The sequence below is a fragment of the Streptopelia decaocto genome (assembly GCF_964273445.1).
Source record: "Streptopelia decaocto genome assembly, chromosome: 4".
Taxonomy (NCBI): Eukaryota; Metazoa; Chordata; class Aves; order Columbiformes; family Columbidae; genus Streptopelia; species Streptopelia decaocto.
In genome coordinates, this window is record NC_138658.1 from 54,208,379 (window position 1) to 54,230,220 (window position 21,842).

Here is a 21,842-nt window from a genome sequence, read left to right on the forward strand (position 1 = left end):
AATGCCAAAATTCCTGACATGTTTTGCCCCTAACCAAAGCATCCACTCGCTTTATTGTAACTTCTGTGAGCTGATCTATGGGCTGTCACGCTGGTCCCGTTCTGTTCAATGCTGTGCACCATGTCACGGTTGCAGTACGCTTCTGCTGCTTCAGCTTCTTCCTCACGCTCCACATGCCACCTCTTGCCAAGCAACACCTGGGAAGCAGCTTTGCCACTATGTTTCAAAGGGACTTTCCTTCAAGAAATTCAAAGTTCTTAAGTCTCCTTAAGTCTCTCATCTTTTCCCTGTCTAGCAAGGGAGGGTGCAAAGTGAGGACGAAGCTGCTAAACAGAAAAGTATTTCTAAACACTGCAAAACTTTCAGATTACACCATTTCATAAACAGATTCTGTAAGAAAACCTCTGTTATCCAAAAGGTTATTATTTTCCCTTATTTTTGTTTTGCTTTCATTGATCATGCAACAATGTAATATAATACTTCCTTATGTTATGTTTCCTGTATCTCACACCTCAATTACAAAAAAAAAAAAAAAATCAAAAATAAGCATTGATCAGCTTCCAGAACTTTTAGAATATTAATTTTAGTAACTACCTTATGCAAATTATTAGGATGTCAGAAATTATTATTTGGATTGCAATTTTAAAAAGTACTATATACAGAAGTAACAATTATTAATATGGCTAAGGCTCTGTTTTTCTAATTACCTTTCTGTGGCTGCACTGCTTCATCATCTGATTCCTTTGGAACAAAAACCTCTTTTATAGCAATCAAATCATTTTTCACAGTCTCCAACTGCTCTCCATCAAGTGTTGCTAAATATGACTGAATCTGTAAAAGAATGGACAGTAAGCATTCCTCAACAAAACAGAGCATTTCTTAAATGCTAATTTAGAGCATGACACCAAAATAAGATAAGAAATGGAAACTTCCATTATGCTCAATCTTGTTTCTAACCTTCCAATGTCGACACATTTCTAGTTTTCATCAACAAAATTGGTTGAGTATCACAAAAATTACTCCAGCCTTGCAAGATCATCAGGTGGCTACCTTCTCCCAGAACATTAGCTTCGAATTATACCTCTCTGGTTTAACTACAAACTGTAAAAAGCATTTTGGGATTGCTTGGATGAAGACAGCAGGCAAAAAGAGCACAGGCAGAATTCATGGTTAGTCTAAGCACTCATAGGAAGAGCTCGGAAAAGCACCTGGTTTCCCTTCCTTCAAAATGCAACCAAAATTATTGACAGTCTACCTGTTCCAAAGAACGTACTGACAGGTCTATGCATGTCTCAGGGATCTGCAAGTCATAGAATGATTTCGGTTCGAAGAGACCCTGAGGATCATAAAGTCCAACCATAACCTAACTCTGGCACTAAATCATATCCCTAAAAGTCCCTGTGTATCTAATAGGGTGGCAAGCCTGAGAGGGATGGAAACAGATTCTTTAAATCACTGTTTGCACTGCAGTTTATGGTGTTAATCCTGTGACCACACTCTGCCTATGGAAGCCAAGAGAAAAGCCATTTTACTTTTAGGTTTGTTTCAAGTTTTGTTTTGTTTTGTTTTTTCAAGCTTGCTTGACAGCTGTGCAGACTGACCGAGTGAGAGACTGGAGAAAGATTGTTATTTTCTTGGGTTCCTCCTTGATGTGTCCAGCTCATAAGCTCAAGGTTAAATGAAAGATAAAGTTGTGAGACCCAACTCAGGTTGTGAAGGGCTACCTAGGGCTTTGCAGTCCCACTCGATAGCATTGTCCACTTCATAGGATTAAGCTGGAGCTTTTTGTAATGGAAACTTTTAAAATAAAATCTTAAAAATATTATAAAATCACTGCTATTAGAAGCACATAGGACATTAGCAATGCTTTCAGTCTCTCTCGTGCTCCTCTTTTGGCTTTTGGGCTGTTAGGAAAGGTCTCAGGTTTACAGGACTTTAAGTATTTTGTGTGTGTGTGTATGGTAATTGGAATATTTATCAGAGAATTGGACTTGTTGACCCACACAGCTGCATTCAATCCTGTTGGAGTGAGTAGGACTATGAACAAGGGGTTTTCATGGACATAACATGAAGCACATCAAAAACCTCACGGTAATGACCTGCACACATCTTACTTACCCTGTGGTATTTCACTCTAAAAGAAAAATAGTGACACATGCAGTTAACCCAAACTTGTTTTTTGTTTATCTCTTTCCTTTTTTTGTGGGGGTTGGTTTGTTTGTTTTCCAAAAGCAGGCCCTTGAACCTTACCTGTGGGGTTTGAATTTATAATTCTTCATTTAGATACAATTGCAAAAAATAAAAACAACATGGCCAGTATGTACCTAGCTGTTACTAATATATGCTTCCTTCATTTGTGAGAGCAAATAATACATTTTAAAAAATAAGTTGGTTATTTTTATTATAAAATAACCCAGAGGGCAAGGCATGCTAATTACAAAAACAAAGAAAACTTGTATTTTAAAATTTTTTTAGAAAACTGTTTCAGTATAAAATACCACTGCTGTGAATTTATAAAACTCTATTAATCCACTGTTAGAGATCTACTGATCTACTAGCAGAGTCAATAAATTGACAGCAGAAATTAAAAAATATATTTATCATATAGGCCCTAGTAACATTAGCATCGTCTTCAGAGAGACATTTGTATACTTCCAGTAATAATATCTTGGGGTAGTTTTAAGTAACTGCAAAAACTAAGCCAATAAAGGCAGTTTAGGAATTGAATAAGTAATCTGGAATGCATTTTAATTCACTGGCCTCCAGGTGCTGTAGGTCTGGAATTCCTGAATGCAGGTATCAGTGACTGATACAAAAACAAAAGCCTTCAACCTGAAAAGACATCTGTATAGTGTCACAAGCTGAAAAATACAAACTACTTATGGTCCTAACAAAAATAACTTTCAGCTATGAAGTTGTTTGGATTGAGTTAATCTTGGAGATAAATTTTAGCTGTATTGAGATTGATCTCCTGAAGCCAAGGACTGGCTCATGGGACCAATCCAGCTCTCTCTGAAGCTGACAGAAAACTTACTGTTCATTCCACATGCACCTGCAGAGTGAAATTAATGTAAAGACTGATTTTTACCAACCTTTTTGATTTATGCTGTCTGCATACTGTACCTGAGCTTCACTTTCATTTGACAGGATTTCCAGAGCTTCAAGATGAGACAAACCTTGGAATTCATCAAAAAGTAGTCCATAATGTGCTGTTCTTTCAATGGTAACTTGCTGGGCCCGCCTCTGTTTCTCTTTTTCTTTAGCTTCTCGCAACAGCTGCAAAAATATACATAATTTCTGTTGTTATTGGTAGTGCTGTAGGTATGACAGATTTTATTACTTTCTGCTTCTGCTTGTCTAGGAAGTAGTAATAAAATTTGGGGCTATATCACACCTGCAGAGCTGAAATTTTAGCACTGAAATATCTAACTTCTTTTTTGATAAACCCCTCTAATCAAATATTTAAGTAGTATTCTAAGTGTCATTTTCCCAAAACAATTTCTAACCATCATTAAACAAACAAACCATGAACAAACAAATAATCTTGTTTGTGCTCTCAAAAGCAACATCAGCTATGGATACCGTCTAATAAATTTAGCCACCAGTTACAATGAAAGAAAAATAAAAAGGACTATTTCATACACAGCCTTAAAGAGCCATGCAGTCCATTCTACAGACCACAAAATGGAAAGAACATTATTTTCAGGACCTACTTGCATAAATAATGCACCTATATAGTATTTCCTTTAAAATATTTTTAGCAGATGCAAAAGTCAGTTTATGTGACAGCAGGACTGATGAAAGAGATTGGCCTGATAAGGTATGACTTCTACCAAAAGTGGGGCAGAGCTACACTCCATATACTTGGGGACATTTTGGAGTGATCTTCTTACACACTTCTATTTGTGGATAAGAAGGACAGAACAGCATACGGAATAGGATCTTCTATTCCCTTTCTGTTCCCAGGAAGGAATGGCCTCTCATATGAATTTGCAAGAGTAAAGCTGGTAAATGCAGCTGAACTGCATCATAAGTCACATATAAGCCTCTGAATACAGGTGAACTCTTGCCTCTTACACTATTCCATCATTCAAAATTGCTACAATATTGTCTTCAGTTATTCATTTGTCACAAAAGATTTACGATGGTAGATCTTTCAGTCTTCAACTTCAAAAGATCACTCACAAAGTTTTATGTACAAATCACCCAAAAGGAAGCACTGTGTTATACAACACGTGAGAACTGATTTATGTCACTTTCTGCCTCAGATTTTTTGTGTGAATTCACACACATTATTTATAAGGTGTGCTCAAAAGCTCATTTTAACCCTGTGGTTCTTACCATGAGTTACTTGCTTTTGGCCTACCACAACAGTATCAGTCTGTTCACACAATGACAAACACTAGAGATGAAACATCTTATTAAAAGAAAAACACCTTACTCCTCTTTACAAGGAAGTAAATGTAGAAAATGAAAAACTTTTTGCAACATCAATTGATTGCCACAAGTGTCTGCAGAGCTAAAATAATTTTGTACTGACAGCACTTATACTCCTCTTTGGTTTTTATTGTGTCTCTGAACTTTTAAACATGCAAGTCATGACTGCATAAGGGTACCGTTAGTTTAGATGGATATTAAGATACAACTTTTCACAGCTTTAATTCCTAATGAAACATATATCATATTCCAGTATTACTCATTCCCAAGGAAAGGAGTACAGTGATGTTTATGCTGGAAGATACCTATCTACAGTTATTACACCAACAATTTGATTCTATCTCCAGAGTGTAATGATTTATCACCACATATACTATCTTACTAAAATCAGCCATTGCACATGTGATTATGCAGAAAAGATGACTTTACATTATGTTTTGTGGTTCTGTGAAGAAGAATAAAGTGGAACAAATATAAAGCATAATATTTATCTCCATAAGCCTAGCCAGTGTCTACTGCAATAAATAAAGCCTCTCCCTGAGGCATCTGAAATTCTGGAAAAATAATCTGAAACTGCATTGACAGAGCTGTATTTAAATAAATCCAACCTGAGACAGAGAAACTGTTCTTGCCATCAGTGTTTTGGTTCTCTTAAATCCAGGATCACTTTCTGCAAGGACATTCATGGTTGTCTTCCCAATAAATTCCAAAGCATCTAAGCCTCCAGATAATACACTTTTCCCCTGTATAAAATAACACAATGTGGTTATTTTCTTTCCACTTTATGCTAACATGAACTGTAAAGAACACTGCTTTTGTTGATACTATCTTTGAACATTCAGGTCCCTATATTTTCTATGCTTTAAATAACAATAGGATTGATGCATTTATAAAATTGTATTACTTTGTTCTGAACGCATTTTCAAAAAGAAAAAAAATGAGCTATACCAATATTGCTAGTTAATTAAAAGACTCACACTGGAGCAAATACAACACCTGTTGCCAATAAAAAAATATGAATAATACCACTTAAATTTCATCCAAAGTCTGTGGGAACATATTTTAGATATGAATAATATGGAGCCAAAGTCCATCATGAACATTACCTAACTAATTTCTAAAATGTTGACACTAGTGATGACTCTGGAACTGTCTATCTGAATACAGTTGTCTTCCCTGTGTCTTCAAATTAGCATCAGCCCTCTCTCAATTTTTCATGTGCCCTGAAGAATTTTCACCAGCTAAAGAGTTCCATTTCAGTCTGGATTATGCATCTGTCAGACACTCAAATGCTGATGTAACCTGATATATAATGGAAAACCCTACCAAAGTCTCGAATAGTATTACAGGCAACTTACTGAAACCTCAAGTTATTATTTTTGTTTGGTGACATTCATCACTGCAGTATAGCAGCCTCTCTAGGTTTGCATAAGGCTACATTTCTCTTATTTTCAACTCTTATACAATGCCCAGGTAATCTTACTTCTGTCCAGCTCTCACAAGCTCCATGATGCTCCAGATTCTGTAGCAACAGTCTTGGGAATAATCTATAAGAATCTCGCTCTGCTCTCCAAATCTTTGATCTTAGAGTGATGAGGCACTCAGACTGAACTGGGTATGTGCTAAAACAGAATTGCCACTTTGTAAAACTTGCTCAATGGGGAGTTAGTCTTCTATTTCTTTCTACTTAAGGTCTCATAATTTCCAGGGAAATACAACACTGAAAAGCTCAGAGGAAAACATTTGCTATGGTAATAGTGTGTAAGAAATGTTGGGGAAGAAGGCGACACAAAAACTGATTTGGAAACAGTATGGTACCGGATTTTGCAAAAGCAGAAAAGGATGAAGTGCAAGACAGAAAATACATGGAGAATGTAATAGGAAAGAATCCTGACTCACTAAGTCTGCAATCAGATCACCTTTTGGGAAGGCTAAAATGAAATGAGAGACTAGATAGAGAGGTGAAGGTAAGGGCCAGGGACTAACAATACAGAGTTTAGTAAAAGCCTTAAAATAAGCAAATTGAATATTTTCTTATTTTATTTGCCTTCAAAAATGGTAACAAATCTCATCATACTTTCTTTGGGATGACTTAACTGCATAAAAAATTAGATGATGGTACCACAACTATAAAAAATAGATTTCCCAAGAATTTCCAGAATTCTATATGATTCAGAAGATCATATTTTTCACTGAAACTGGTGCCAAAGTAGTAACTGACTTAGTTGTATTTGACTTTTTTTTTTTCTTCTTTTCAATTTGATACAGTTATTTTGCCATGGAAGAGACTCTAAACAGACCAGCAACAGAACTACTTTTACAAAGACCTACAATTTAACAGATGTGACCTACAATGAAGTTGCACCTAAAAATTATGAAGAATAACTAAAGTAGAGAGGCCAGCTAAAATGACTCACTGTGTTCTGTACAGCATTAGTGATAGCTGACAACATGCCACGAGATCCAGATGATGGAGAAGAAGGAATATTCTCAGAACACCTTTGGTCCAGAGAATCTTCTGCTTCTAACAAAAGAAAAAAGCAAGCTACAGCATACTTCCAATGCTACAAGTCACAAATTACAGTAAACTGGATTTTGTGATCAAAATCTTAAATTTCGTAAATGGAACTAATTTGGCAGTGTCAGTTTTGTCCAATTTCCATGACCCTGAACTTACGTATAACTGGTGCTTCAGCTGTAGGAGGCTCTGCTGTTTCCAAAGATGCTGAACTTGTGTGATGAATTCCCAGAGTAGTTCCTGCTTTTTCCTTTACTGCTGTTATCCCATGACCTGCAGCAGAAGAGTATTTTAGATTATATGATTTGAAAACTTTTTACTAACGGTGCATAGTATTCTTATACTCCACCAATTATGACAATCAGAATAACTATTAAACTTACCTCAGTTGCTTATTTTTTTTCTAGGTTAATAATTCACTTGTTTTACTATATCCAGCATATTAACTGACTAGAAATTATAAAGCTGAGATACAATACAAATGACACTAGATCTGAAAGGTAAAACTCATTTCAGTGGCACACCTAAGTTTAGTTCCTTGCTTTTCAAAACACTAAATATTGTACCACAATCAGTTTAAACAGAAATTGATGGTCCCCCTAATGTCATGAGGTCTGGCCTCATCTAGTTTTCAGAAGTCTAGAACAATTAGCCCACAATTAATGGACGTAGGTGACTGCAGGGCTGAGGCAAGGAATCTGCCCTTCGGTCTGCTGCATAGGTGCTATGTTAGGTAAGCATCTGAGGAATACTGACGCAGGTCCTCAAATTTATTTCAGGATTTAAGCCCCTCAGCTGCTCATTTGAAGTCAAATTCTGAAGTGTCTCTCCTCAAAGCTGCTATTTAAATGGACTTTGTAAAGTCTGTTGGTGTCAGCTGACACAGATCAAATCATTGCTCCAGTGGCAGCTGAACTCCTACGGAGATTTTACCACCTTTACCTGATGCATACATTGTGAAACCCTAACTCTCTGTTCTATTAAAATGGTCTAGCTTAATGTAAAGAATATATGTTATTAGTGTTTTTATCTGAATAATTTTGACAGAGCAGGATTGCTTTGCTGCTTTTCTACACAGAGTTTATTTACATTAGTAGATCACATGGACTGGCAATATCCGACTTTAGGACAGAGTGGGACTGCCTGGTAGTCAGCAAAAGGAGGCAGTAGCTTCCTAATGTGCACCAGCCATTGTTGAAAAACACTGCCTTTAAAAAAGGTTGCCACCAAATTATCTGCCTATTCTGCTTCTGCATATAACCACAAGTGTGTTCATGATGTGCTTCTCTAATTACAAATGATCCAGCTAGCACATCTTCCTCAGCTGGAAGTTTCCGCACATCAGCTCAGATGCAATAAGTAAACAAGCAACCAGGCGAGCAATATTTCTTCCCAACACAAAATGAAATGGCTTCAGTGACCCTATTTGATTTTTTCTTGCACAGTACACTGCTACTGCACGTAAAGCTAATCGCTTCTAGTAGTAGGATAATACAGTGTTTTAACTATCTGCCTAACTACTTATGAGCAATATTAACGACAACTTCATACTTCTTTGCTTTGTTACCTTAAACCCAACTGTAAATAGACAAATGATTTCAGAAAGGGTGTCAATACAGATGGTCAGGCAGATATCTAGACATCTGAGGCACGAAGTCAAGCATAACAATTCATTAAATGTTGTCCATATTTTCCCACAATGTGTGCACTTTCTATTGGAAAATTTCAAAGCATCTTCTCAGAGTTATAGTAACTACAGAAAAATAGCCTATCATTTGACAGTGCTCTGCAGTGTTCTGAATAAACAGATACATATATATACACATACATATACCTGCGTGTGTGTGTAGTCATACAAACATGCTTTTGAACATCTGATTAAAGAAAGATGCAGCAAAACTATTTGAAATGGAGTAGGAAGAAGGATAGCTGAGGTTTATGATTCTATGATTTCCAGATGGGTTGTACATCAGCTGCCCTATGAATTCAATAACAAATATACTCTAGAAAACATACATGAAGCAGCACTACTAAAAGATCACATACAAGAAAACTACAGTATCTGGAAGTAAACATGAAGAACAGACGTCCCCTAAGGAAAAGACGAGCAGAAACAAGTAATTTTCTATGTTATAGCTGCATGGGATCCTGATGTTTTACACTGAAACAGAGAGACTAAGTAGGTAAATGCTGTCTAAAGAAAATATGACCTTTGTCCATTTAATCTCATGTCTTACAAAATGCAGCAGTACATCCAACTGTACAGGACACACTAGGTCATGCACCACAGTGATTTAAGTCATTGCTGGATAACTTCTTGTCTTTTGCAAAATCTGTTCCAATGCAGATACTAGAGAGTGGGCTACTACTGTGTCTAATCCCAGTCTCCTCATTCAAGGAAAATGTTAGCATGAACAGATTCTGCAGTCATTTATTTATGCTCCAAATTCCTGGGACTCCCTTAAATAACTATGAATTTTGCTTTTAAACTAATGTAATGTATATTCCAGGTAACATTTCTTTCAATTTCTCCTGATCACAAATTTTTAAATAAGCAAGAGAGTTCTATTCTTTCTACTAACTTACTTTGGACTCGACTTGCTAATAAAATACCATTGTTCTGTAATGATATAGAAAATGAACGATGAACATTAAGCAAAAAAATTATTCTAAATATGTGCGAAAGTTATGAATCTTCAGATTAATTTCCCAGTTTTTTTCTGTACCTAAACAGGTTTTGTTTGGTTCGTTGGTTGGGGTTTTTTTTAAACATATTCTGTAATCCAGTTCTCATGGTTTTGCAGACAAATTTATACTTGTGGTTACACGCACTAGAATGATAAGAAAACATTTCATGTCTGTTAAGAGTGGTTTTGCTGAACTAAGTTGTATGGCATGTATATTTGACTATAATAACAAACCCAGATGAGACCAGATGACCACAGCTGAAGTCAGTCAGCACTGTTAGATACACATACAGGCACTAACATGGCAGAAGGGCACGTTGCTTTGGAGATGAAAATTACCTGTTATTTCAAAAGGCACAGAAATAAAAGAGGTTGTGGGAGATGAGCCTACATTTTAGAGATAAAGATGCAATGGTTTTGTTACATTGGGTGTGGTAACACAACTGAGCTGATACTGTAAACTTAGAACACCTCCAACAGCTCCATTTACTCCTCTGTAACAGCAGGGATGGAAGAGCTATGCAATGGGTGTTGCTAACTGTGTGCTTTTTGAAGAAAAGCATTTTTTCCTGTGTTGTTGCTTTTGTTTTTCTTGCCTATCTTATTTCTTTTCTTCCTCTTGGCTGGCAATTTCAGCAGAACATTGTTCATCTTGGTAGGTGGAATCTTCCTCTTGTAAAGGAAAGTTTTGCAAGGAGTGCCTAAAAACGTGGCCTGCGTCTGAGTTTGCCTGATCTGCCCCCGGCTGGATTACAGTGTTCGCAACCACCTTAGTCTGATACATCCCATTTGACTTTACGCTCTTTTATCTTCCACCTCCCAGCTTGGCAGCCTTGGGTTCCCTCAGAGCCAAAAGAGGCCAACAGATACCTTCGGAGGGCAGCTCAGCATGTCTGAAATCTAAACCATTCTCTGTAGGAATCGTGCTCCCTTCTCAATCCAGGACTCCCTGCTTCAGTGGTTTTGGATGGGGAGGAAGAGGTTGGGATTCTGTCTCTGGCCACTGCAAAGTCTTTGTAACCTGTGCTGCAACACAGGGGCATTTCCGAAGAAAAATCAATCAAATTTAGTCTAGTAAGATGAATGAAGTTTCATCTGGTTCAAGGTAAGGATGAATACTGAGGCCTTAAATTAGCATTTGACACTCACTGAGAAACTGAGGAACCTGCAGACAGCTGGCAGGGGGAATCACTCCAATATATGAAGTACAGATATGCGGAAAAAACAGCTGTGCTCTTGTTTTCTACACTAAAAAAGTGGGAACCTGTTGCACTCCCTTTGAGGCCACCCTATTGGGGCTTCACTTCAGTGCCTTACAAAAATTGTCTTCCCTGTAGTTAAAACAAAAGCACAGGCTAGATTCTGATAATATCTATGCTATCCAGTCAGTAAATCAGGAATCACTCCAATTAACCTAGTAGATAAGACAAGTTTCAAATCTCCTTATCGCAGTGGTAAAAGGTTTTAATAATAGCAATAGGCATAAAGGCTGTTACAAGCAATCAGTGGTTCTCAACCTCTTCTAAATCATAAACCCATGTTAAAAGATATAAAGAAAGTGAAGAGGACTGCCATCCCCAAAAGCATGTCCACAGTTTCTCCCATCTGTTACTTGCATTTAGTATTCTTAAACAGGAAGAACTGTGAAAAAAGGGTTTGTTGCTACAGCAGCTGCAAGTGTTATTTACAAAACAGTTGAGTGACCACCATGTGATTTCAGGCCCCAAAACAGTTTTCCCTTAATCAGCTGAATTTACACACTGAAAAAGAAAGTATTCTGAAGAGATTAACTGTCCTTTTTATGACCACATACAGAACAGCCATAACACCCAGCCTTTGTTGTTTTTTTTGTTTGTTTGTTTGTTTTATATCATTCTTTATTTCACATCAGGGGAATAGTATCTATACAGAATGGAAAAGATATTCACAAAATTTCAATACTTTAGTTTCACATTATCTGAAGCATTTGCGTTTCTGTTCCATGCAGACTTCAATTTAAGCTATGCAATGGTGATTATTACATATACCCATGCGTAATAATATCCAAACTCATGAGCACAGTGACATCAAAAGTGACATTTAATTCTGTCATACTGAGCTACAAGAAAAGGTTTTCAGCAGACCAGGGAGAACTGTAGGTGTCTGATATTTCCATGTACCACTCTACCAGATGAGGAATATACACAAACACAAAATAATCAAGATAGCAGAATATTAATCACAAGCAATGCAGGAGAGAGATGCATGAAGCAGCCTTATAATATGAATTTCTGAGACCATGTACATTAAACAGCTGGTTCTATTTTTAATGATTTTTATTGTGTAAGCACACATGCATACAGCATGATAGAGAGTAGACTTTGCTTGGAAATGCAGCTTGTTGAGCACCATAACTTAAGCACCTTATGAATGCCATAATTCAACCACACAAAACAATACAGCATATGAAATGCAAGGCTTGTAGGAGAAGGTAATAACTTTCGTTACGCTAGAAGATAGATTAGTTGAACAAAAACCCAAACAGGCAAGCTTTCAAGCATACAAGCTGTTTTTAAAAACGGAAGTCACAAGCTTCAAGTACAGATTGAATGTATTTTGCCTCACTTATGCCCTGGGGATAAAAGGTTTGTGGTGACTGCTAAGCGGACCTAATGGCTTCTTGGTGCTCGTGTGGGAGGTTCTTCTCCTTCCATATTCCATATTTGTCCCTTCTGCTTGCCCTGGCCCTTACTTCAATGAATGGTTCCAGGAACTGAAGAGGCAGAAAATGGATTTTTCTTTCCTCTAGAGTTATTCTTATGTCAGTTTAGCTTCCTGAACCAGATTACTGAGAGCTCAGAGGAGCATGAGTGGTGGAACAGGAAGGGGGAAGAAACATGCAAGGAAAAGAGAGCAGCAGGACCGCACATTTCAGTGGCTGCTGGCCATTAGACTGGCTTAGCTGCAGTAGCAATCCACTGTTTTAGAGCAGAGTTTTATCAACATTGGCACTAAAATACTGGATGGTGTGATTGCTGATTTACTAAAAAAAATACAATTTAAAAGAAAAGGAAATTGTGGCAATAAGTATAACGAGTGGTGTCTGCAAATCACAGTGCGCCTACTTCTCCCATCTCATCATCCCAGTAGCTGCTTCAGTGGATTTACTCCAGTGTGGTTCCACGATGGGGGAAACTAAACTTCCCGTACCTTTTGAAAACAAAACTCTTTACCTCATTAACGAGGCTGGTTCAATAACTTTCTTAGTGTGACATCTAGTGTCAGACACTAAGCATGCTTCAGGCAGTGACTGCTGCTAATCCGAAGGCATTAAAGAATCTGTTGTGCAGAGTTTCACATCTGTCCTGTGGTGGGGACCCCAATCTAAATAATGTCAAAATCAGTTCAAAGACAACAGACATTTTCTTTAGAATACAAAACCATCACCGAAACAACCACAGGCTATACGTGCAGAGTTAATTAAAGACAGATAAGATATAAATGATATGGAAACTATGCTAATCTGTTTGGGAACTCTAAAGCAGGGTTTTAAGGATAATGAACCCAAGATCCCTGCAACAACCATTTCAGCTCAGTCTTAGAGTAATGTAAGAAGTGAATTTTTTATAGTAAGAATGATCCCCAGGGACATGGCAGAGTCCCCATCACAGGAGGTTTTCAAGATGTGACTGGACGAAGTGCTAGATAATCTCATCTAGGTGCCCTTTCCCACAAAAGCCTGGAATAGATGATCTCTCTACGTCACTTCCAGCCTGGACTGTTCTATGATATTATTTAAAAGCTGAATGTTAGGCCTTTAAGATGTTATCTAGTTCACCTCAGACTATTTCTGCTACTTCTACACAGTAAAATTTTGAAGAAAAATATAAGGAATAGTGAATATTTGTCATACTTAACCAGACGTGCAGCTGTGTTGTACAAAGGTAATGACAGAGCAACAGAAAAATCACATATTGGAAGTATTGCTGATAAGTCTAATCCAAGAAAGCAGCTTTACTTATACCATTTGCTACACTGAAGGAATAAGCAAAATTAAAATGGACTGGGTCATGGCAAACCTATTTTCTGATGCAGAATAGGAGATGAAACATTGGTGGAACTGCGCAGATATTAAATGGAGTAATTTGAAGGGAAATAATAAATATTTAATAAAAAGAAGAAAGCTTATAGAAATTCCCGATAGTTTTAATTTATTTCTCTTCCTGTCTCTCACTAGGAATTATCATACTGAAGCAGATAACATGGTATATGCAGTCCCACATTCAGGCTATGACAGTGATAGACAGTAAATGCACAAGATCAAGCATGAATTTCTGTAACGAACAACTAGGACATAAGCCCTCTATATCAGGAATATAAACAATTACCTGCTGCACTGATTTCCTGGGACAAATCTAAGATTATCTGCATGGTCTTCCAAGGTGCCTTGGGTTCAATGAACATTGAAGAATGTCCGTTTGATTTCTACTTAATTCGAAGTCTATTTTATTTGATCAATTCACAGGAAAAAGTCAGATCCCAAATTATTAGACAGTAATATGGGAACTCGACCCTATCCTGATCCCAGGGTCAGGAAATCTAAGTTGAAGATTCCAGGAAATGGGAAGAGAAAATAGGGGAAGTGCAGCTTTACATACATCTGGTTTCAGGCTCTTTCCCAACTGCTCTTGGTCATTGCCAGAAACTAGATAGTAGATGGGTCTTCATGTGTGTGATATAGTGCAGCCATTCTCATGTAAAATTAAAATTATTTTTACATTTTCTTTTTCCTTTTCTGCAAGGGGATGCTCCTTTGCCTAGGCAAGTTGACCTGTTCTAACTGTGCTCATTTTAAAATAATAATAATTCTAAAAATATATATACATGGTGATGACATGACTATTCAAAATAGACAACATCGCACAACCTTATGAAGTCAGGCTGCCTAGACAACAAACTTGTTCGCATATTTGCACTCTGTGAAGGTAGTTCAGATGGTGATAGAGACAGATGGTATGTTAAGAAGCCATTATAAATTAAGTACGATTTTTTAATGTATACGAATCAAGATGTCATATGGCCCATATAAAAATGAGATCACATCATTAAAAAGCCCACGGAAATCCAAGCGATAAAACGCTGGCAGCAGGTTTTATAGACAAAACCAACAAACAGCTGTGTGGCTTGTTTACTTATTAATCATTAAGAAGGGCTACAACATACACTCTTGTTTGTCTCCCAAACTTTTTCCAACAGCATTAATCATTTTCAGGCAAGCTTATGTCAAGAAAATACCTATGACCATACAGCCCCATACTTTGTGACATCAAACTGATTGCTCAGTGAGGCCAAGGCTTCTAAGCAACAGAAGACTGTGAGATTGCCACTGCAAGCCTTCAAGAACAGTAACTGGTAACAAATAATCTTATTACTCACAAAAAACATTAGAGTGGCCATTTGATAGAACACTATTTATTGCAAAAGTTAATCAGAATATAAATATGGCTCTCTCACAGGCAAAAACTAAATGACCTGAAAGAGTCCTGCTCTGAAAAACCTCCTGCTGTGACTATAAAAATGAACCAAAGAATTCATCAGCATTACAATTCCAACTGATCAAGAGTGAAATTACTTTTATGCACATAAATTTTCTTCTTTTTTTTTTAATGCTAAGTCAAATTCTTTTCAGAGTGCTGTTGTTACAATGGTCTGAGAATATAAGAGAGGCAAGGCTCGTGAGTCTGTGTAAGCAGCACCCTTTATCAGACCTACTAATAGTTCTGGGGAAAAAATGGGCATAATTTTTGACAGAGGCCCTTCTTCAAGTTTGAAAGAGAAGCGCTAAACTTAAATAGAAGTTGAGAACGCTTATGCAGTCCCACAGCTAGTTAAGCTGCTCTTGTCCCCACTGGCATGTTCTGTGTGTTCCCATCATTTCCCATTCAGTAACATTTGGGTGATCCAAATGCTCAGCCAGATTAGGGAATTTACAAAGTGATCTAGTTGAAGATCCAGCTCTTACTTAATTTGTACTTTTCAAAATCAGTCCCATAAACCAGCTCCACACTTCACTACATGAAGGCTACTGTTAGCTTAAGAGAAGGAAGAAACAGATTGCTGGGGCAGGGCAGGCCTGCTCCTTTCTGCATAACCTTCACTTACATCAGTTTAAAGACATCTTAGAAACCCTTTCTGAGTTTAAGTTGATACATTAATTGGTTGGACTGTCTGAAAGAAAAGGCAGTTATGAAATCTGGAGTGTGAGTGTTACTGAAAAAAAAAGAGAATAGTGGAAGTTCTCTCCTCTGAGAAACAGATAGAAATAATATATTGCCCATGGAACAGAGGAAGATAAGGAGGAAAGTTATTTAGCCTTAAATGGAATCATAAAACCAATATGTCTGTTGAATCTGTTATTTTTAGTAACTATCAATTAATTTTAATTCCTAGGTTCATATTTTGAAGGTGTTTTGTGGATTCTTTATGAGGACTCATTAGTTAACAGCTTAGTATCTGTTTTGTGAAAAAAAGACTTCCCACTGGCAACCAGGCATTTGCGTGCTTTGCTTTTTGTCTGAGAGTTTTCAATGTGTAATGATTAAGTTTTACCTCAAGTCTTCACAAGGACATTTTGTACTGGCATAGTATTGGAAATGAGAGTATAGGGAGAGGGATTAAAGGGTCCATGTTTCAATATGTTGTTCTACTCTCTAAAGTCTGGTGTGATAGCTCAACAGCGTCACTGGGTGTCGATGAAAGATGGACTAATTTACAAGAAGTGAATTCATATTGTATAGATATAAGTCATGGTGTATAAACCACAAACATGCATGTGTACAAACCTGGGCTGGAGTGCTTTGGCTACAAAACCCATAAGGCTTTGGCTGATATTAATTGTGTCAGAGTACGTATTCTTTCTGTGAAGAAGCCACAATGAGGTAATTCACTAACTTTACAAACAAGCCTAGTACCTTGTCCACCTGAAAAAATATTTATGTGCTTTGACAGTTTAGGATGGTCCTTCTTCCTATGAAAAACAAAAGTGCTTGCCAAGCATAGCAGGACAAAATTGTCTAGGAATCTTTAAGATACAACATTGATTTGTCTAATGACACATTGAAACTATTATTTATTTCCAAGTACTTTACTGATTGAACACTTACCCACTGTGGCAGAAGCTGATGACAGGAGAGACTTTCCCCAGGTACCCCAAGCTCCCCATCTACTTCCTTTAGATGGGGAATCTGTGGCCTGTAAGAATAAAAATATTACTACACTGTCTAATACTCATGTTATTCAAAGGCAGGAGGAAACACAAAGAACCTGTCGGGCAACAAAGTCTGGTGCATAATAAATGATGACAGATTGGGCTTCTGTGGAAAATAAAATAAAATGGGAAGACAGTTCAGATCACCTGTTCCTAAAAGCACCTAAAACTCTGAGACATCTTTGTAGATGCCCCAATATTTCCTCAGGCACACGATCCTATAAAGCCATACAAGTTTATCAGGGCTATTATTTGGGAGAGGCAGGAACCCATCTCACCCCGAGTTCTACCAGGACCTAGAGCTAGAGCTAGAGGCTTCTCTGCTTGAGTCTCCTCAGAGGTATAGCCCAGTATTTGTGCAACAGGGATCTCCAAACAACCAAGGTCAATAAAAGCACAGCCAGAGGAGGTGCTTCCCACTCTTTACATGAATCATAGAATTATTTTGGTTGGAAGAGGCCCTTAAGATCATTGAGTCCAACCATAACCTAACTCTGGCACTAACCCATGTCCATAAGAACCTCATCTCTGCATCTGTTAAACTCCTTAAGCAATTATCAATATTCCATACTTAAATCATAGTAAGAAACTGCTGCCTTGAGAAAGTCATCCCTGGACAATCAGCTCAAAACCAAACTCTGAAGTATCCCAAGACGGCTCTGCATTGCGCAGCGTACAGATCCCCTGTCACCTCTTTGAGGTAGGTTCCTCTCACTGGTTGGGGACCAAAACAATGTGTTCTAACCTTTCTCAGTTTATGGATGCCTGAAAATTTGGAGAAATTTGGAGTGGAGATGAGAACATCTTCAGCTATGTAATGTGTACTGGATTTGGATACAATGTACATTGTAAAAAAGTCTTGGTTTTCTTAGTTTTATTGACTTCTTGCAACTACTCACAGGGGTCCCAGATGTCTGTGGGTCACGAATCAAACACTAATGGCCTAGAACAAATCTTTTCACTGAGCTTTGTGAAACACACACGGTTTACTTGAAAATTATCCAAGTACAAGACTCAGTGCTGCATACGAAGCTTTGATCCTGTCCTCGTCTAAGTTCATTCTGTGGACCGAATGAAGCAGATTTGTACAGAAAGCAGGCTAGAAAGACCAAACTAATGTCATACTGGCAAAGAGAAATCGAACTGTTCCTAGCTCCGACAGGCTTGGTGTTGCAATTCAACTTTTTTATTCCCATCCAGGTTCTCTGTATATAACTCCCTAGGTTTTTGTGAAAAACAGTATGTACATTGTACAAAATTCTGTCCTTACAAAGCAGGGAGGGGAGGGCTTTTATGGAAAAGAAAGTATTACTTACTGAACTGCTTTGTTCATGCAGTGTTTCTTCAGATTCAGGTTCTGCATCAAGGCTTACCGTCTCATTGCACTCAGTGGGCATGTCTTCAGCCGAGTCTCCATTAGAAGGCAGACTTTCAATTATTTTTTCAGTCACAGGGTTTTTGTTAATAAGTATGTCTCCTTCCTGTCCATCACTGGCACTCTGAGTGCTCTGGCCATGCTCTTCATGTGAAGACTCATGCAAGATCTCAGCTTCCGCAAGGTGTGGTGCTGACTCGCGAGGCAATACCTCATCGCTGGGCATCTGCATTCCTTCAGGTTTTTCTTCAGATGGGATGCCATCACATATGTCTTCAGACATTTTCAATTCTGAATATAGAAAATAAATCAAGGCTTTTAGCTCCATAAACATTTGAATAACTATAAAAGACACAGCATTTACCATAAGCTGTTGCTGAAAAACAACACAGCCTTGATGTAAGGCCTCCTGAAGCACGGAGTCCTCTGGCACATGCATCATGTTGGCACTGATAACACATTGATACTCCATGATACTCACCTTGCATGACAGCACTCAAGTACAAAGAGCAGCATTACTGTTTTCCAATATATCATTTGGTGAGTGAGAAAGGATGTTCCTTTTCTGTAGAAATCAAATATAAGAGCTTCTGCATGGTTAATTCCAATGTTTCCTATTAAATGTGTATGAGACCACTGGAGAACAGGATAATCTGAGCTGCAACAGCCAAGCAGCTCTTGCTCTCCTCATCCTTTCCGCATATACAGGTTCCTATAGCCTGCTGACTGATGGAGAGGAGGATGACAAACACAGTGTGACTAAAACTGTGGTCATATGTATGTGTTGGAGAAGGGCATGATTTGAGAACGTGACAGGCCATGGTCCCTGCAGCCATTTCATAGACAGGAAGCATTCATTGCTCACACCATTTCTGCACCACTTGTCTCAAAGGCTTACTGTCTGGGAAGTGCAACACTTCTCACCTGCTCCTAAAATTCCAGCTGCATGATTAAACTTTAATTTTGAAGCCAAGGTAAGCTTGTATGAGGTACAGTTATTTTTTTTTTTTTTAAGTTATGAATCAGTTTTCTCTTATTTACTCCTTATCTTCCAGTGTAACTTTCTTTGTCTAAGTATTTTCTGCTACTGTGCAGTCAGCAGGCTGAGGATCCAGGAAGGGAAAGAAATGGCTCTGCAGCTGACTAACGAGCAGCAATGGCAGAGTCCAAAAGGACTGTGGTACAGTGATTACTACCACTGACTTGTTAGCAATAACAGTATGCCTGGCACTCAGAAGACAACCACTGACAGAAAGTTGTCATTGCAAGCTCTTGACTATATGCTGAGTTGCACGGCATAAAATAAACTCACAGAGTCCTCTCTGTGGATGTTGTCTTTTCATTGACTCCCATGTTAATTAAATATGCTTCAAAGCTTTGTACCTGTTAGGAAGGACTGAGGTTCTAAGAGAGACTGAAGAACAAGAAAAAAAAAAAAAGGGCAAAAAGCAAAATATAAATGGCATTTAGGAGAAATATGCCTGAGAAGCATGTATTTAAATCAATATATTTTTTAAAGTCCTTAGAATCATGTACATCTGTGGCTTTAGCAGCCTATTTATCTAACTTGAATGTAGATAATCTGTTTGAACAGTTCCAAAAACAGCATTTGGGATCAGTGAACAATAAACATAAATAAACAAATAAGCACTGGGTACCACTTATATTACTTTAGTTTACATTGTAACTTAATTATCTTTAGAAAACATGCATGTACAAGTCAGAATCTTTGCATTTGCCACAAGTATTTGCAGTTTTCCATTATGAATATAGCAAACACTATAAAATGAGTTAGTGTAGGTAAATATTGCCATCGTTTTAACACTACTCACTGTGTGATGGACAGCATTACCTAAAGAAAATTTTTGTATTTATAAACCAAATTCCACCATCAGATACAAGGGCTGTCTACCAAAACCTGTAAAATCTGTACACACATGCATCATAATTTTGCACAGGGATAAGATCTGAATAAGAAAATGCCCAACAGCAGTACAATTTCTAAAGGATCACACGTACATGTGCACATGAATTTTTGTGTGACTGGGTCATCTTTGGGGATCACTCTGGCCACGGTCCCTTCAGTTGTCTGCTAAACCTTCCTTACAGGAGCAAAGCATGTAACAGCAAATTACCACACGTGTCAGAACCTACGAGCCGTGCTTGACCCATGGGTGAGGCGTCACTCAGGCTGTCACCCGTGAGACTGTATTGATCTAAATGAACTGTCATGACTCCCTAAAGACAGCTCATGAGGGAGATGCCAAGGCCAGCCCCAGAGCGGGCTGCAGCGAGCTCCTCGCCCGCCGCCACCAGCCGGTGCTCAGGCGGGACCGGCCGCCCCTCGGGGGCCGGCGGCGGCAGCAGTTCCCGCCGCGGCTCGGTGGCACCTGCCGACCCGCCGCCGGAGTTTAAGGCGCCGACGGGCGGCTTCAGACGCAGACCATCCCCTCCGCCAGGATAACTTTTTTCCGCCCGGCCGCACCGCACTCCCCCGCCGCTCTGCGGGACGCCCCGGGCAAGGCGAGCGGAGGCGACACCCCCGTCGGGCGACCCGCGCTGCCGCCGGCAGCTCCTGCCGCCCCGCCGGCACCTGCCCTGCGCCCAGGGCACAGCCCGGGCGTCGCTCCCTCGAAGCCGCAGCGGCCACACCTTCCCCTTCCCCCTTTTTTTTTTTTTCTTTTCGAAATCGCCTCTGGGGTAAAGTTTTAATGAGGAGCCCGCAGCCAGTTTCGAAAGCGGCAAAAAAGGAGAAATCGCTGTGCCCCTTACCGCTCAGCTGTCCCCGGGCCGCCGCGCCCCCGGCTCCTGCTCCTTCCCCGCCCCGCCACGTCGGCAGCAGCGGGAGGAGGAGGCAGAGCGGGCCGGGCAGCCGCGGGCCGGCTGGGCCGCAGGGGGGAGGGAGAGAGGCCGGCTCTAGTTCCGCCGCTCTCCTTCCGTGTCTCTGAGGCGGCTGCCTGTTGCGGAGGGGCAGCTCCGCGCCGCTGCCCCCGGGCTCCAGGCTGCGGGCCGGGGCGGCAGCGCTGACCCGCCGCGGGGAGCCCCCCCGCCGCCAGTGCCGCCCCTCACGGCCGCAGCTAGGCGGACGCGCGGTGGGAGCAGCGGCGGCCGGAGCGGCCCCAGCGTCCTCGCTGGGGAGGGAGAAGGGGTGCGTTTGCAACGCTAATGCGATAACGATCATACTGAGGCGTTTAAAGTATCAATGAGACAAGTCACTGAACTGGCGTCAGTTGTTTTTTTGCAGAAAGTTTAATCCTTCTTCAAAGAGGGCTGCCGCGAGCCACCTACTGAAGTGCAGGGTTGCAGAATTAAACAACTGAGATTTAGTTTTTCAGGTGTCACTGCGCACCGTTGTTACATCTGTGTTTACAGGAAAGGCTGCTAAAATAAACCGGGAGGTGTGTACACACATTTCCAGTAAGTTGGTGTTGGCGCTGGGCGCCGGCAGCCACGCCAGAGGTACATGGTTGAACAAAACAAGGGGATTGCAGGCTCTTGCCCAACAACCTGCGGTTCTTGTCTCTGTCTAATTCCTCATACCCTTTCCCCCTTTTGCCGCTTCATTTTAAGGCGAAGCAT

General features: G+C 39.5%; 2 protein-coding genes across 4 annotated transcripts in view; one reads left to right on the plus strand and one right to left on the minus strand.

The window, feature by feature from the left end:
• TMEM156 (transmembrane protein 156) overlaps positions 1-6,793 on the plus strand; it is a 51,510-nt gene extending 44,717 nt beyond the window's left edge. Inside the window, exon 7 of one of the 2 annotated variants that reach the window (XM_082050244.1) lies at positions 6,706-6,793. In XM_082050244.1, coding sequence (XP_081906370.1) covers positions 6,706-6,731 — 26 coding nt within the window. In that variant the 3' untranslated portion in view covers positions 6,732-6,793. The remainder of the gene's footprint in view (positions 1-6,705) is intronic. The other variant, XM_082050246.1, reaches the window with a different exon arrangement.
• Positions 1-21,193, minus strand: part of FAM114A1 (family with sequence similarity 114 member A1) — a 35,924-nt gene extending 14,731 nt beyond the window's left edge. For both annotated transcript variants that reach the window (XM_082050241.1, XM_082050240.1), the window contains exons 1-8: positions 21,036-21,193; positions 18,205-18,554; positions 16,785-16,872; positions 7,115-7,228; positions 6,855-6,961; positions 5,046-5,180; positions 3,124-3,276; positions 708-831 (exon numbers count right to left, since the gene is read on the minus strand). In XM_082050241.1, coding sequence (XP_081906367.1) covers positions 708-831; positions 3,124-3,276; positions 5,046-5,180; positions 6,855-6,961; positions 7,115-7,228; positions 16,785-16,872; positions 18,205-18,546 — 1,063 coding nt within the window. In that variant the 5' untranslated portion in view covers positions 18,547-18,554; positions 21,036-21,193. The remainder of the gene's footprint in view (positions 1-707; positions 832-3,123; positions 3,277-5,045; positions 5,181-6,854; positions 6,962-7,114; positions 7,229-16,784; positions 16,873-18,204; positions 18,555-21,035) is intronic.
• Between the last annotated feature and the right edge of the window lie 649 nt (positions 21,194-21,842).